Genomic DNA, 16,386 nt, shown 5'->3' with positions numbered 1-16,386 from the left:
GAAAAATCATATTTACGTCCCACCATTGTAACGATCAAATGTGCAGTCATACATATTTTATAGATTAGAAATAGTAGCATGAAACGAGCTCACCAATTGATCCGTCATCCTTGACTGAGCAGCAACAATCCACTTTCAGCTTAACTCGTTTGCTCGGCTATATAAAAGCACTCAGAGAAAATAGACGCACGACCCGAGAGGGAAAACAACTGACGACTGCTCGGGCTTTCTTGACGCACTGCACATATGTTTGACCCTGCCCTCATCACTCGCTCCCGCAGAAGCAAGCGTCAAGGTCGAAAGATCAAACGGAACTAACCGATCACGGCACTTATTCACTTTACTCGACCGACGCGCGACATGTTTGATCCTGCCCTCGTCACTCGCTCCCGCAGGAGCAAGCGTCAAGGTCGGAAAATCAAACAGAACTCCGCACTTTGTTTTCGTTTTTTCTTCCAAAAAACGCGATCCGGACACAATGGATCCGGATTCCGGCGCTCGCCCTCAAAGGAGCATGCAACAGATTCAACGGATCAAACACTACTGACGCGTCGATTCTTTTTTTTTCACCCGCACTTTGTTTTCGTTTTTTTCTTCCGAAATCGCGGATCGCGTGATCCGGATTGCGAAGCTCGCCCTCAGAGGAGCATGCAACGGATGCAACGGATCAAACACTACTGACCGATAATGAAATTATTTTTCCTTATAACTTTCAAACTGATTCTATAGATTATCGTCCTCTGTGACGTTATTGAACGTTTTTCATTGATAAACATAATTTAGAAAATTACAAAGCTATAAACGAAACATGCCATTCACTATTCTCAGTTTTCAGTATGAAACTTAAACTTCCAACTTCCTCTTAAATGGAACTATCAGTTACGAATGATTGATTTTTAAGTTGACATACACGAACGATGTAACTACAAGGCACTGCGATGATTAATAAGTTATGTACATGTAAGTTTTTTTTCTATTCTTACTGTTATATAAACGATATGTAGAAGGTTCACATTAATACCAGTAACTAATTTAATACCAGTAAGTAATTTTCATTAAAAACGCAACCTACGTAGTAAAGTTTTGCAAGATCGTAAAGAAGTAAGTTTGCTTTCGTAATATGCTTTCAGCTTCTTAGCAGTTTAGAGCTGGCTTAAGAGTAGTTTATTTTAAGCATTTGAAGGATACTATTGTTTTGTACTACAAATTAATGTAAAATATGACGGAAAACATTTTTTTGCAGATTGTGTTGTGAACTCGTCATTGGTACGTATTGAAATATGTGTGTTTTATGTCTATTCACTTTTACAAACATTTATTTTAATTTTTTTATGTTGTAAAATATACAAACCAAAACATTATAAAAATAACAAAAAGTGATAAAAATAACACCTTTGATTATTTACTTTAATAAAACATCAATTTTAAGCAAAACAAATTACGAGATTTTTATGGAACATGACGATTTGATAATTTTGTGATGCTCCCAATAAGTTTCCACGACATGGGTTAAATTCTAACAATGTTTGCATTGCCAATGTTTCATACCTTGAAAATATTTATTCGGACTTTTTTGAAATGTTTTCTCGTTCATCCTGTTCTTGTTGATGTTGCTAAAAAAAAAAACATGCCTAGTGGTAGAGCATACATTGGTTAATAAAAGTGCTGAAGACATAAAAGTGCTGAAGACATAAAATTGCTCAGATTAATATTAGCACTGCTAATAAATAGAAAATGTGAGTGTCCAAAGTAGCCCCTGGAATCAAAAGTAGCCCCGTCCGACGGTACCCCATTTTGTCAGCCTAAAATTCATCGAAGGGCTGACAAAATCGGGTTCTTACTGTATTTCAAGATCCTGTCCTGACCACTTAGAAATATGACGTTTTTGGCAAAGCTTTTCAGAAGCTCTTCTTCTACTTCTTCTTGGCATCATTACGTCATTGCTGGGACAGAGTTTGCTTCTCAGCTGAGTGTTCAATGAGCCCATCCACAGTTAGGAACTGAGAGCTTTCTTTGCCAATGTTGCCATTTTTGCATTCGTATTTGTGTGGCAGGTACGTTGATAGTGTATGCCCAGGAAAGTCAAGGAAATTTCCTTTACGAAAAGAAACTGGACCGACCGGGAATCGAACCCAGACACCTTCAGCATGACTTTGCTTTGTACTGCCGTTATTCGCATAATTGTCCCATGTTCCAAAATATGCTATCGAAAAAACGCATTTCAAGATTTTTAAAACATTTAGGCCTCGTATTGACCAGGTGTTAAATTAAAATCTTAACAACAATATAAAAAATAGCGTGTTCATTAGAGTCAAGAGTTTGTATAATGGGAGAAAAGTAAAATTAACTACGAAATGCAAAGTGGGACTGTTATGCCTAGAAATACGGGGTTTTTGGTGAATTTCTACGCATAACAGTCCCACTGATAGTAGTGACCAATTATATGCTAAGCATACTGCTGTAGATGATCGGTCTTACGTATAAATTGTACCGAATGTAGAGAACGTATATGCTCAAGACTATGTTAAAGCACCTAATGAAGGCAGCCACGTGTGGGGAAGTGAAGAAATACGATTTTATAGTTTGGGATGGAAAGCAATGTTTTCTGTATTTGTGATAATGAGGCAATGTATGAGTTAGTGAAAGAAAGCGTGGATGAGTAAGTTAGATAGCTTAATAAATGAAAGAAATGTAATAAATCCCTATATCGACACTTCCAGCTGCAGGCTTGACAGAAACTCATCTGAGAGTTCAAGGTTATTTTGCGGATTAAAAATTTAACTCAAAATCCACTACACAAATCTTCACACGATTTGACATTTCTTTGGACTTGGTTTCAACATCATAATATTTTATACATTGCAAATTAAGTTTTAGAACCGTCAACATATTTGCCACTTGCACCGTAGAACCAGTTATCCAGAATAACCCAGTATGTGGCCAGGTCATCCAAAACCTCTCGAACTATTCTTCTTTTGACATGAAAAAAAATCATGAAGTTTGGTATTTGCAAGATAGGTGTCAGAACCGCCATTATAATGGCCACTTCCTCAGGGGAACAGGGTATCCAAAACAACCTGGCATGTTATCAAACCATCCAAAAACGTTTGAATTACTCTTCTTTAGCCTTGATTTGGGAATTTATGAAGTTTGATGTTGCCAGATAGGTTTCAGAATCGACAGTTTAGTGGCCATTTCCCCCAGGGAACCGAGAATTCGGAACAATCCGACATGTGGTCAAGTCATTCAAATACATTTGAACCACCCTTAGACGGTATTTGAAAATTCATGAACATTGATATGTCGCAAGCTGAGAGAGAGGAGACAGCTGGCTTCGATTGCGAACTTCCAAAAGTCAAGGGAACCTGTCATCAACTGTCACTGGAAAACCGCACATTCGAAGGGCAGTGCATGAAAAACCGTCAAAATTTGGCCAAACTAAAACTGGATATGATTGAACATTCAGGTTGTTTTCATGTGCTCTCGCATATAAAATCGTTCAATATTTAAATCTTGTCGATTGGATTAAAATTGCTATTGAATTTTTTTAATTTTATTATATTTTTGATCACAAATGGGATGTGAAAATGGTTTTGACCCAGTTTGTGCTCTCCGAACCATTGTGCACAACCTAAACATCTTCTTCTTCTTCTTTCTGGCGTTACGTCCCTACTGGGACAGAGCCTGCTTCTCAGCTTAGTATTCTTATGAGCATTTCCACAGTTATTAACTGAGAGCTTACTATGCCGATGACCATTTTTGCACGCGTATATCGTGTGGCAGGTACGAAGATACTCTATGCCCTGGGAAGTCGAGAAAATTTCCAACCCGAAAAGATCCTCGACCGGTGGGATTCGAACCCACGACCCTCAGCTTGGTCTTGCTGAATAGCTGCGCGTTTACCGCTACGGCTATATGATCATTCTCTGCAGAGCTTTCTTCCTGGTATTACAACAGCTAGTCCATATTGGTACAGCATACAACATGGCTGGCCTGAAAATTTGTTTGAATATCAACAGCTTGTTCTTAAGACAAAGTTTTGATTTTCTATTAATAAGGGGATAGAGACATTTTACATATTTGTTACATTTGGCTTGAATGCCCTCAATGTGATTTTTGAATGTTAAATTCTTATCTAGCATGAGCCCTAGATACTTAACTTCATCTGACCAATTTATTGGAACCCCTCTCATCGTGAAAAATCATGAAGTTGATTTGTACCAAGCCAAGGACTCGAAATTCAAGTGGTTACTGATTCTTCAAGTGGGATTACATCAGTACTCCCCGTGATGAGTCTAAAATTACGATCAATTTCTAATCGATGACCGTAGATCCAAAAACTAGAAGAATTTTGTGATCGATCCTGAAAATCTAACTGAAATTCATGGAAAAACGGAGGAGAAATAATATTTTGATATTGAAAATTACAATCAAATTTGTCGTCAGGCTCGCATGAATGATGAATACATACCGATAACACATAAAACAAGTTGTGTTCTACATGGGATGTAAAGCCAACGTAAGAAGATATTCAAAACGATTTTTCCAAAGAACAGCTAATTAAAAACTGCGTACTGATTATTTTGTTCGAAATCAGCGCTGTGAATTGTATAGTGTGACAGTTATGCGTTGAAATACAGTATTGGGACAGTAATGCGTGGAAATTCAACAATGGGACAAATTGACTTGGCTTGCTTTTCATTGAGTTTGCGAATAAAGTTAATTTTTGGTAAGTGTTTTCTAAAACTAGACGTAAAAATAAACTGTTTGATGACAAAAAGTCAAAATGCACAAAAAGTAACATGCGACAATAATGCGTATAACGGCAGTGTAGCCGCCGACTCTAACCACTCGGCTAAGGAAGGCCCCATTCAGTACCTCAAGATCTATAACTATTCTACCAGAGAGATTCGAGATTTTGCCACCAGGTAGAGCTAGTGACTACTAAACTTTTGTTTTGCTGATATCTCCGAATCGAGTAGCGTTTGTTTGTTTGACCTTGTCACTTGCTCCTGTAGAGGTGGGTGATGGGATCGGGAACAAACGACGTGGTCGTCATTGAAATTTGTACGCGTCGTTGATGATTGTTGCTAATTCATCTCACGATTCAAAATCAAAGAAAATCAGTTTGTTTTGCACTTAAACATCTGGAAGAGTATCAGCATGTTAGCGCGTACAGTCATAATTTTTCAGTCAATATAAACTTTCAAGACTGAGTTTTATCACTTTGAAACCACAAGCTTCAAAGTCATCATCGCTGCTAAAACGGATGACAGGCTATTTAGCCTTTATCCTCTGATCGCGTCGCTTGCTCCTGTGGTGGTGGGCGATGAACACTTGTTCGTTGTACAGTCTGGTTATCGAATTTTATCGCTAATTCGGTAAGGCATGAGCCTATCATGGATCGCATCACCATATATGACTTCCAGAGCCTTACCTTATCCAACTAACCCAATATCCTTTCCATGACAACTGTGGAAATGCAGAGGTAAACTCGGTCTCTAGTAACAATGGTTGTCTAAAAAAAACTTCTAAAATTTGAGCTTTCGATTTATGCACATTGAGAATATTAAGCTGATCCTAAGCTTCGTTCAATAAATCTCTGTGCAACTTCAAATGCTAGTCAATCACGGAGTATCAACTACGAATTGTACGGTCATCTCTGCTTATGACCATGCTCATGCTCATGTTTTGCCAATATCTCTGAATCTTGACTACTTAGAAAGATAGCGCCTTCGACAAACTTGTTCAGTAGGCCAAATGCTATAGTTGTTCAAGCCATGAAATTCTATATTTTGCTAACAAGAGGCTTTAGTGAACACGAACCTTGTTTTGCAGATATCGCAGGAGCCTGTCCACTTGGAAAAAAGGCATCTTCTGAATAATTGTTCAGTAGCTCTAGGGCTGTCATTATTTAAGCCAAAAGTTTCGATATTTTTTCAACATACGGCGCTTATCAGCATTAAATTTTTGTTCTGCATATATCTAAGGTTCTGATGTGGTGTCCTCAGCAAAATTGTTTAGTAACTCTATCTTTACATTTAAAATTTTGCCACTAGGCGGTACTAGAGAGCATGAAATTTTTATTTTGAAGATATCTTATGATCCTGACCACATAGAAAGATGGCGTTTTCGTAAGAATTGTAATGAATTGAATGGCTCGAACAATAATAACCCTTTACTTACTGAACAAATTTTCCTACGGCGTCACTTTTCTATGTAGTCAGGGTCCTAATATAATTGCAAAAACAAAGTTTTATGATCACTTGCCCCTACTTGTTGGCAGAATCTCGCACCTCTTGGTTAGAATAGACAATTTTTCCAAAGACGCCATCTTTCTAAAAGGCCAGGATCCTGAGATATCCTGAGATAGCAAAATAAAAGTTGTATGCTGCCTGGGGGTAAAATCTCTTTTTTTTTTACCAAAAACGCCATCTTTCTAAGTGGTTACGAGCCTCAGATATCCACAAAACGAGAGATTCATGCACACCGGCATTGCCTAGTGGCGGAATTTTGTAGCTCAATGGTCACCACATGTGAGCCTTTTAGCTATTGAACAACTCTTCCCAAGAAACCAACCTTTCAAATCATCAGGATCTAGAGATATAATATGTTCCAAAGGTTACGTTCTCATCTCGCAAGGTTCATATAGTGCAAGTTCGAAAAGGCGCCCCTACCGGCCAAGATCTCAACTGAAAGGATAATCTTTAACTCCTAATGGTAAATCGTACTGATTACTGAAGACCTAACTGTATTTAGCTTATTCGAACTATTTTAGAAGTGTTACTAGCGTAAAAAATGATTATGTTTCTTTTCAATTATGATTCGTGGTTTACGGCAAACTATTCGAGTTGAAGTCTTAACAATAACCAAAAAATTAACATCGTTAGTTTTAGAACTCTACATGCAAAATAAGTTTACAAAAAATCTATGATATTATATTTCGTTAATCAATTTAAGTCGTTTCAGATGAACTCCACCATAATACAGCCTACAAACATAGGAAATCATATTTCAAGCGTGTGCTAGAATAAGGGCGTAAGTCGCATGATCGATTTCTCTTCATCGATCCTCTCTTATGTGAATAAAGGTGACAAGATGCAAATTCGTTTGCATTTTTTCACTTCAGACCGCTTGGCAGCGATACAATTTTGCGTCCCAAGGTGAAAAAATGCTGACAAATTTGCATCTTGTCACTTTCATCCATAGAAGAGAGGGTCGACGAAGAGAAATCGATCATGCGACTTACGCCCTTATTCTAGCACACGCTTGATTTGGTGGCAAAATTTTAAAAACATTGTATATAAAACTTATCTTTCGGGAATGTTGTGAGCAAAATGACCTAACTAAATTTGTGTTACCGAGATATAGACAGATTGACTAGCTTTACCTCAGGATCAACAGCTTTACTTCCCTTCCGATGATAGTAATCATTACAACAACAGGTGACTATATCCAAGATAGGATTTGATTCGATGATATTAATGAGGAATCTCAAAACAATCCACTTTGGATATTCAACACTTTGTTCAGTTTCTCTTTGTGTCACGTAATGTGCAAATCTAATGTGGGAGAGTTATGTGATTACTATGTGAACTAGCACTATTGAACTTGGTATTTTTTCAACATTGTATTTGACAAATCGTATTGTTTCTGAATTGCAGTCAAAAGATTATAGGAATGTAGGTCGAAAGCATAATTTCTGACAAATTTTCATAGGATTGTTTTCCACCTACCTAATATCTTTTCTCTTGTTGAGCATTCCCCAAGAATTTCCATCACTGATTGTTTCAAGTACATATTCCTTTTTAGATTTCAACAAGGATTCTGCATTTCTCCAAGAATTTGTTCTGACATTCTCTCCAGAAAGTTTAGGAGAATTTCGAATTAGAAATCTCCTGGATATTTTTCCTGACTTACTTTTTTGGAAGGAAGCTTTACATCGTTCATAAATTTTCCCATAGGATTCCCAATGGAATGAGAGGTTTTCATGAGAGTCATCTATGATTTCTTACATACGTGCTGCTGAAGAATTCTTAGGAAGTTTTTCTAAAAGTTGATTCAGATTTTTTTGCATTTTTTTTCTTATGTGCAATTATTTCGTATTTATGATTGTATTTTTCGTTTCATTTACCCATAAAAGATATGAGTAATTTGTTTGATTGAAGAAAGAATTAATCATACCATCAGTGCACCAGTAGTGTAACTGCCAGACATAATAAGCACGCAAATTCCAGAAATCACCTGCCGACCCCCAAAACAAGATGTGACACCAGGCCCCAGTCAACATTTTGGTTGGTATATTTTTTGCTATACATCATTCTATATGAATCAAATCACTCGTATAAAATGCATGAAAACGCTATATACAAACCAAAGTGGAGGCCATATACGCACTTCCCACGACTTTTTCAGACATTCCGTGGTCAGTAATACGATGCCACAAAATTCCGATAAAAATAAAAAAAAGCTTCCAGCGAGGCTCGAACACCGGACCTTTGGATCCTTAACGTGGTACCCTACCACTACACCACAGATTGCTTCATGAACAAGACGCTTTATTGTTCTTTGAAGCCCACCACCAGAAGATACCAACCTCGGGTGACATATTTTGCAAAGTTATTGCAATTTCATTTGATGCTTGTCTGCATTGATATATGATATGTCAGTTTATATAACTTGACGCGATTCTAGATTATACTATTTACGGCATGGTTTGTTGTCAACAAAGTTTGTCGACAATGAATCGTAGTGGAGAATTATATACAATTTGTGTTAACATTTATTCGTTTTGATTTGCCTTATTGTGCGATTCTGATTTTTGACGTATGAATATGAGATTTACGGCGCACATTCTTATACGATACGTGGTTCACTGGGGCTTCTTATTAGTCTCTTCTTCTCTTGTATGATCCTTGTGTTGCCAGAAAACTGGTACACATCATTGAAAATTGAAAAGGAGAGAATTAAAGCTGAACACAGAAGGTGCCCAGAAGGGGGCCCAGATAGCCGTTGCGGTAAACGCGCAGCTATTCAGCAAGGCCAAGCTGAGGGTCGTGGGTTCGAATCCCACCGGTCGAGGATCTTTTCGGGTTGGACATTTTCTCGACTTTCCAGGGCATAGAGTATCTTCGTATCTGCCACACGAAATACGCATGCAAAAATGGTCATTGACATAGTAAGCTCTCAGTTAATAACTGTGGAAGTGCTCATAAGAACACTAAGCTGAGAAGCAGGCTCTGTCCCAGTGGGGACGTAACGCCAGAAAGAAGAAGAAGAAGAACAAAAGGTGCTGAAACTATCTATCTTCTATATAAATAAAAATGGAGTGGTGTTTGTATGTCACGAAATGGCTTGAGAACGGGTCAACGGATTAACGCAAGGTTTTCACTATTGCCCTCCACAAGGGATGCGACGTGTTCGTGTGAAGCAAAGTTCTGGAAAATCTCCGGAATAATCGGGAGAATGAGAGAATACTAAGGGGTCATTTTGTATGGGGGATTTCTTGACGTTTTCCAACAGCCTACTTGATGGCAAGACGAAGTTTGCCGGGACCACTAGTCGTACAATAATCATTGATGGTAACGCTGTCTGGCGGACCAATCAGAGGCTGGTTCATTTTGGTACGAAATTTAAGCAAGTGTTGTCGAGTCTCGTTTCAAATCGACCCCAATCGTTCAAGTTAAGTAACAAATGTAGAAAAACTTGTTTTGAATGAGTCGTGCCAATCGATTGTTTTTGGTCGAAAGTAATTCTAATCGAGTCATTTTGGTCGAACTTATATGTTTACATCTAGTGGCCCGCAACGTGTTTTAAGAGCAAAAGTGTGGCCCGCACAACCAGTTAGGCTGAGGACCACTGTGCTAAGAAGATTTGGACTATTAACTTATTCTATGATCATTACAGCAATTTGTAGTCCTTCAGAACAGTGATAATTGGACATTTATAACTTTAAACTACAATCACCATTGAGATTGCGATGACAAATCTTTTTGATATGTTTTATATCTCGCGTTTAGTATGATACAGGCGTATCTGCATTGATCGATTTGCTTAGCTTAGCTTAGCTTAGCTTAGACTGACTACACATATCAATGGTTGCTATTCCGTGATTGACCGAAGTCAGTGAAAATGCACAAAGAAGCAACTAGAAGTTCGGCTGGGATTGGCCATAATCTTCTTCAGTGTGCATAATTCAGTGCCTCTATTTATACAGGGTCAATAACGGCGCCGGCCACGTCCTTGCAGTCAGGTGGGATTGGGGGAAGGAATGTTAGTGTGTAACCTTTGCTATTTGGAGACCGTGTTTGCCTCTGCATCTCCGCAGAGGTTACTGGGAGGGATGTTTGTTAATGGGGAGGATCGTTGGGTCACAGGATTCACTTTGATAAGCGATTAGACCATGATAAACGATTATTTGTGAGATATAAACATACTTAGAAATATAAAATTTTCGCTTGACATGAAAAATTTTCAAATATGAGAAAATAATGCCGTTACTTCAAGTGACGAACCATTCAAAGTTTGTTGAACAAATAGCTAAAAGCAACATTCCTACAGGATATTTTACTCAAATTGAAAAAAAAAAATATCGATTGGCTAGACCATCACATAATATTCTTATGCCGACACTTACAGTGGCGAACCATTCAAAGTTTTCTGAATAAAATGAACGTTTTGCAAGTCTACACTTCTAGCACAGACCAAACCATTCAAAGCATTTTTTTATGTATAAAAATAAAGGTAAGTGATTTAATACAAAAAACATAAAACAATAAAGTTATGAATAAGAGTTTATGCCGACACTTACAGTTAAGAACCATTCATAGTTTGTTGAAAAATCATATTTATGTAACGATTAAATGTGCGGTCATACATATTTTATAGACTTGAAAAAAAAACGCATGAAACGAGCTCACCGATTGATCCTTCATCCTTGATTGAGCAGCCACAATCCACTTTCAGCTTCACTCGTGTGCTCGGCCATATAAAAGCACTCAGAAAAAAACGCGTCACCTGAGAGGAAAGAAAACTGACGACTTCTCGGACTTTCTCGAAGCACTGCCCGGCAGAAAAGAACGCGTCACCCGAGAGGGAAAAAACTGACGACTTCTCGGGCGTTCTCGATGCACTGTTCGGACTTTCTCGACGCACTGCCCGGCAGAAAAGAACGCGTCACCCGAGAGGGAAAAATAATGACGATTTCTCGGGCTTTCTCGACGCACTGCCCGGCAGAAAAGAACGCGTCACCCGAGAGGGAAAAAACTGACGACTTCTCGGACTTTCTCGACGCACTGCCCGGCAGAAAAGAACGCGTCACCCGAGAGGGAAAAAACTGACGACTTCTCGGACTTTCTCGACGCACTGCCCGGCAGAAAAGAACGCGTCACCCGAGAGGGAAAAAACTGACGACTTCTCGGGCGTTCTCGATGCACTGTTCGGACTTTCTCGACGCACTGCCCGGCAGAAAAGAACGCGTCACCCGAGAGGGAAAAAAAACTGACGACTTCTCGGACTTTCTCGACGCACTGCCCGGCAGAAAAGAACGCGTCACCCGAGAGGGAAAAAAACTGACGACTTCTCGGACTTTCTCGACGCACTGCCCGGCAGAAAAGAACGCGTCACCCGAGAGGGAAAAAACTCGGCGTATCTGCATTGATCGATTTGGTCGATTTACTGTTTTGGTTTGGTTCAGTAGGTACATGAAAAAAAAAAACAGTTGAAAACAATCACCAGTCCGAGTAATTTGCTATAGAGTAAATTGATGAGGATAAATCGATCACTGCATTTATGCCCGTATGATACTGAACGCGGGAACACCTTTTCTTTTTCATCATTACTTAAATTGGTAGGTGTTCAGACAGGCTGAACCAAGCGCTTTTTCATGGTTTCAGAAAAACGTACGCCAGTCATGCGAAATATCTAAATTTTTACATTTTTTGCTATGATAATGATACCGATCTATTTGATGATGCATCTGTATCAAAATAGCAGAATAGCAGAATAGAGAATATTGATAGAGTCTTTAACGTATCTTCAGAACGCTAAAATATCATCTGGTCCGGTCTGTCTGAACACCGACCAATTAACCTTTGAATAGTTTTATAGTTTTAATTATTATTGTTAACGTAGTTTTTAAATCTTCTACCAATTTCTTTCCACCACGAAGATAAAATGCAAAATTAGCTTTAAGTAATGGCTGTACTTTTTCTCCTTATCGATGGATCGCATTTCCGACCAAAGGTGACTCCCAGATTTTGTAGATCCCTCAGTAATAACAACCCTTCCTGTAGTGATTGTAGAATGCAGAGATATTCTAGGTCTGTAGAAGCAACAATCATCACCCACTAACGTTTTTTTTTCGCCATCGTAATTGACTGTTTGGACATGTCCGGTGCCAATAAAGATCAATAATATGAGATCTGTTGAAATGTGCACTTCAAGAATAAACATCCCTATATCATTTGGATCGAAGTGCAATTCTCACGTTTCGGTTATTTTGTGCGTTTTCTTCTTCTTTTAGGCATTACATTATATATGTAGCTTCTTTGGTCTATTGAATCTCGAGATTTTCACCTTCAAATGTTTGAAGATGATGATAATGATTATAATGATAAAAAAAATAATTATTGTTATACTGAGAGCTTTCTGTGCCAGTTCCAATTCATTTTTGCATATCAATCTTATATTGTATAATTCGTAGTTCAAACTTATATAGATGTATAGAGCAATACTTCGCATTTATTAGTCCTCGCTATTTTTATATGAACCTACCCCAGAGAAAATGCGTTTCCAAATCCTCGTTGTCCTCAACGATTACACAGATATTGCCAAAGTCACACGCACCATCATCGTGCTATTGCAATCAATAAATCTCAGAATGATCAACAAAATAATTCATTTCTGATACATGTAATAAAAAAAATTCAATTTAGTAAGACAACGGTGCATAGCCAACGGATTAAATCCACGCACTCATCTCCAAAGGCGGAACCATAATGACGACGATGAAGGAAACAGCCCCAACGTAGTAGAATTAATTTTCACTCCGCCCTCAAAAAGCTCGTTCTTCATAGCAAGCGCACCACCGCTCAAGGCAGGGAAAGAGTTGTGGAAGTTCGTTTGTTTGAATTATATTTCGCAGAAAGTGATGAGTGCAGCTTTGGGAGAGTGGGAACCAGGAAGGCAAGTTTTCAACACTTCCCTCGGAGTGCGCGTTGCTGGAACAATGTTTTTGATGGAAGGATTAATTGCTGCCACGTTACGAGATGGGGCTGGAAAATTTCCAGTTTGATGGAGTAGGGGAAAATGGAGCGGTATTGAAAATTCAGATGGGAATTTCAATGAGCGTGTTAGAGACGTACCAGCGATGATAAACCACTTATTGCTCCACTTATTATAATAATAACCTTGATTACTTTATGATCGCGTACGGGTGGACCCTTAAGTACGTTGTGTTTTTCTCGGTTTAAAGTAATAAAAAGCGGTTGATTGTCCAGCCGTCCTGCCATGGCGGAGGCACCAGAATAACTATTTATTTTGTCGTGTTACATATGTATGGGAGAAATGATGGGTAATTCCATGTGTTTGTACAAACATACCGGCCCGCCAAAACCAACGGTTTTACATTAACGAAAACGGGAATTGACGAAAACAATAAAACGAAAATGAAAATGTCGAAAGAGCTAAATCAGACACACACTAAAAAAACGATCACAGCTGAAGTAGCTTCATTGATCTCCGGTTGTTTACTTTCTGTCAACGCTGGGATGCTATCACACACTGTATCATCGATCATCCACTTCGACGAGAATCCACTGAACAACTGCCCATTGTAGATGAACATCTTGTCTAACCAAATACCTAGCCCGTTGCTGCGGTATTGTAGGGTGAGCTAGACCACGAAGAGATGTTCTGCCGGATAGCTACCTGTGAGGCCGCACTATCGCAGCTGGTAGTGATAATGGACTTCTTTCGTGATGATGCTCTCGATGATGAGGTAATTGCTGCTATCCTCCGTTGTCACCAGTAACCAGTTTCACTCGCAAACGACCCAAACGGCACCAAATTATGATCGCGTACGGGTGGACCCTTAAGTACGTTGTGTTTTTCTCGGTTTAAAGTAATAAAAAGCGGTTGATTGTCCAGCCGTCCTGCCATGGCGGAGGCACCAGAATAACTATTTATTTTGTCGTGTTACATATGTATGGGAGAAATGATGGGTAATTCCATGTGTTTGTACAAACACTTTATTAACATTATATTCGTATTGTTTCGTTTCAGATTTTCACATCGAAAGCGGATCTCCAACTGCACACGCAAATTCACATGCGTGAAGCAAAACCCTACAAATGTTCCCAATGCAATAAGGCATTCGCAAACTCGAGTTATCTCTCGCAACATACTCGGATACACCTGGGCATCAAACCGTACAGGTGCGAGATTTGCCAACGAAAATTCACTCAACTGTCCCACCTGCAGCAGCACATCCGTACACACACCGGTGACAAACCGTACAAATGTCGACATGTCGGTTGTTTGAAGGCATTTTCCCAGCTGTCGAATCTCCAGTCGCACTCTCGATGCCACCAAACGGACAAACCCTTCAAGTGCAACTCTTGCTACAAATGTTTCTCCGATGAACCCTCTCTGCTGGAGCATATTCCCAAGCACAAGGAATCCAAGCATTTGAAGACTCACATCTGTCAGTACTGTGGCAAATCCTACACCCAGGAAACCTATCTCTCCAAGCACATGCAGAAGCACTCCGAGCGAACAGATAAGCGGCCACCGATCGGAGCACGTAGCAGTAGTAGTACACTGAATCTCAACACCAATACAACCGTCCCTCCTGCTATGACTGGTGGCGAGAATCCGTACTGGCCTAAAGTGAGCCCAGATTCGGCAGCCAACATGACGGATGTAATGCAACAACAGCAGCCTCCAACGAATCAACAACCCCCACAGCAACAGCAACAGAATACCCCGCAAAGCCACCACGAGTTTAACTTGAATCAGCAGAACAACGCCAACAATCAAACGCCCAACGGACACAACAACGCACAAGGAGGCGATCTACACCACCATCGGGACGAGAACGTCGAAGATCTGGTGGTCAACGCACGTCAGGCCGCATCCAACATGAACGGCAACATCGCCCTGCCGCCTTCGTCCACTCCGATGTCCGCGGCCAGTTACGATACCAGCAGCATAGCGAAGGCGGCATCCAATTCGGCGTTCACGCCGATCAACTCGATGCCGCCGCACCTGAACACCCTGCAGCATCATCACCACCAGCTGGCGCAGCGGCCGTATCTCTACGATGCGATCAGTTTCCAGAACCAGAAGGCGATAAACCAGAGCCCGTCGAACACGTTCCCGAACCAGTTGATCTCGTTGCACCAGATCCGAAACTACGCGCACCAGCCGGGAGGTGGGCTGATGGCGGGGGAGCATTTGCTCGGGGTTACGGTCGGGGCCGGTGGTAAGGATAAGGGATAAGGTGGAGTGTGTTAGAATGAGTAGGAGATAGATATTGATTGTTGGTTTGAGAGATGATTTGTTATGAGTAAAGCTCAGTTCTCGGCTGGTAAACTCACCGCTATGAAGGAGGGAGAGACGCACATGCATCAGTTGTTCCAAATTTAAATAGTTTCTTTCAAATGTCACCTTCATTATGGAGAAAGTTGTATAATCCTAAAGGGACTTCCATGAGTTTGTACAGGAATTCATTCAACGATTCTTGTAGCCTACATAGGTGCAACTATGAATTTCTCCTAGAATTCATTCAGCAAACCTTCCAGACATTCTTTAGGAATTAATCCAGTCCAAGCGTCCAAAAGTTCGGATAACAAAGCCTTTTTTTTCTTTGTGGCATTACTTCCTCAATGGGACAGAGCCAGCTACCCAGCGTAGTGTTGTTATGAGCAACCTCCACAGTTATTAACTGAGAGCTTTCTTAGCCAAAGTTGCCATTTTCGCATTCGTTTATCGTGTGGCAGGTACAATGATACTTCATGCCCAGGGAAGTCAAGGAAATTTCCATTACGAAAAGATCCTGGACCGACCGGGAATCGAACTCAGACACCTTTAGCACGGCTTTGCTTTGTAGCCGTGGACTCTTATCACTCGCCTAAGGAAGGCCCTTTACCAGGAGTTGTTATAGGGATTCTATCAGGATTACCTTCACCTGGAACTCCTCAAGATTTCATCAGGAGTTCCACCAATGATTTCATCTGAAGTTCTTGCAAGAATATATTTAGGAATTCCTACAAGGATTTCATCAGGAGTTTCTCCAGGGATTCCATCACGAATCATCATTAATTTCTTCAGAAATTTCAACAGGAGTTCTTATAGAGATTCCATCAGGAGTTCCTCTAGCGATTA

General features: G+C 39.9%; 1 protein-coding gene across 2 annotated transcripts in view; it reads left to right on the top strand.

Annotated features, from left to right (window-relative positions):
• The window catches only part of LOC5575987 (zinc finger protein rotund), a 371,609-nt gene extending 355,904 nt beyond the window's left edge, over window positions 1-15,705 (top strand). For both annotated transcript variants that reach the window (XM_021851475.1, XM_021851474.1), the window contains exon 6: window positions 14,284-15,705. In XM_021851475.1, the coding sequence (XP_021707167.1) occupies window positions 14,284-15,501 (1,218 nt within the window). In that variant the 3' untranslated portion in view covers window positions 15,502-15,705. The remainder of the gene's footprint in view (window positions 1-14,283) is intronic.
• Window positions 15,706-16,386: the final 681 nt, after the last annotated feature.

Source organism: Aedes aegypti, chromosome 3 (genome assembly GCF_002204515.2).
Source record: "Aedes aegypti strain LVP_AGWG chromosome 3, AaegL5.0 Primary Assembly, whole genome shotgun sequence".
Classification (NCBI taxonomy): Eukaryota; Metazoa; Arthropoda; class Insecta; order Diptera; family Culicidae; genus Aedes; species Aedes aegypti.
The sequence above is the reverse complement of the archived record's forward strand: the minus strand, read 5'-3'. Positions and strand labels throughout refer to the sequence as shown.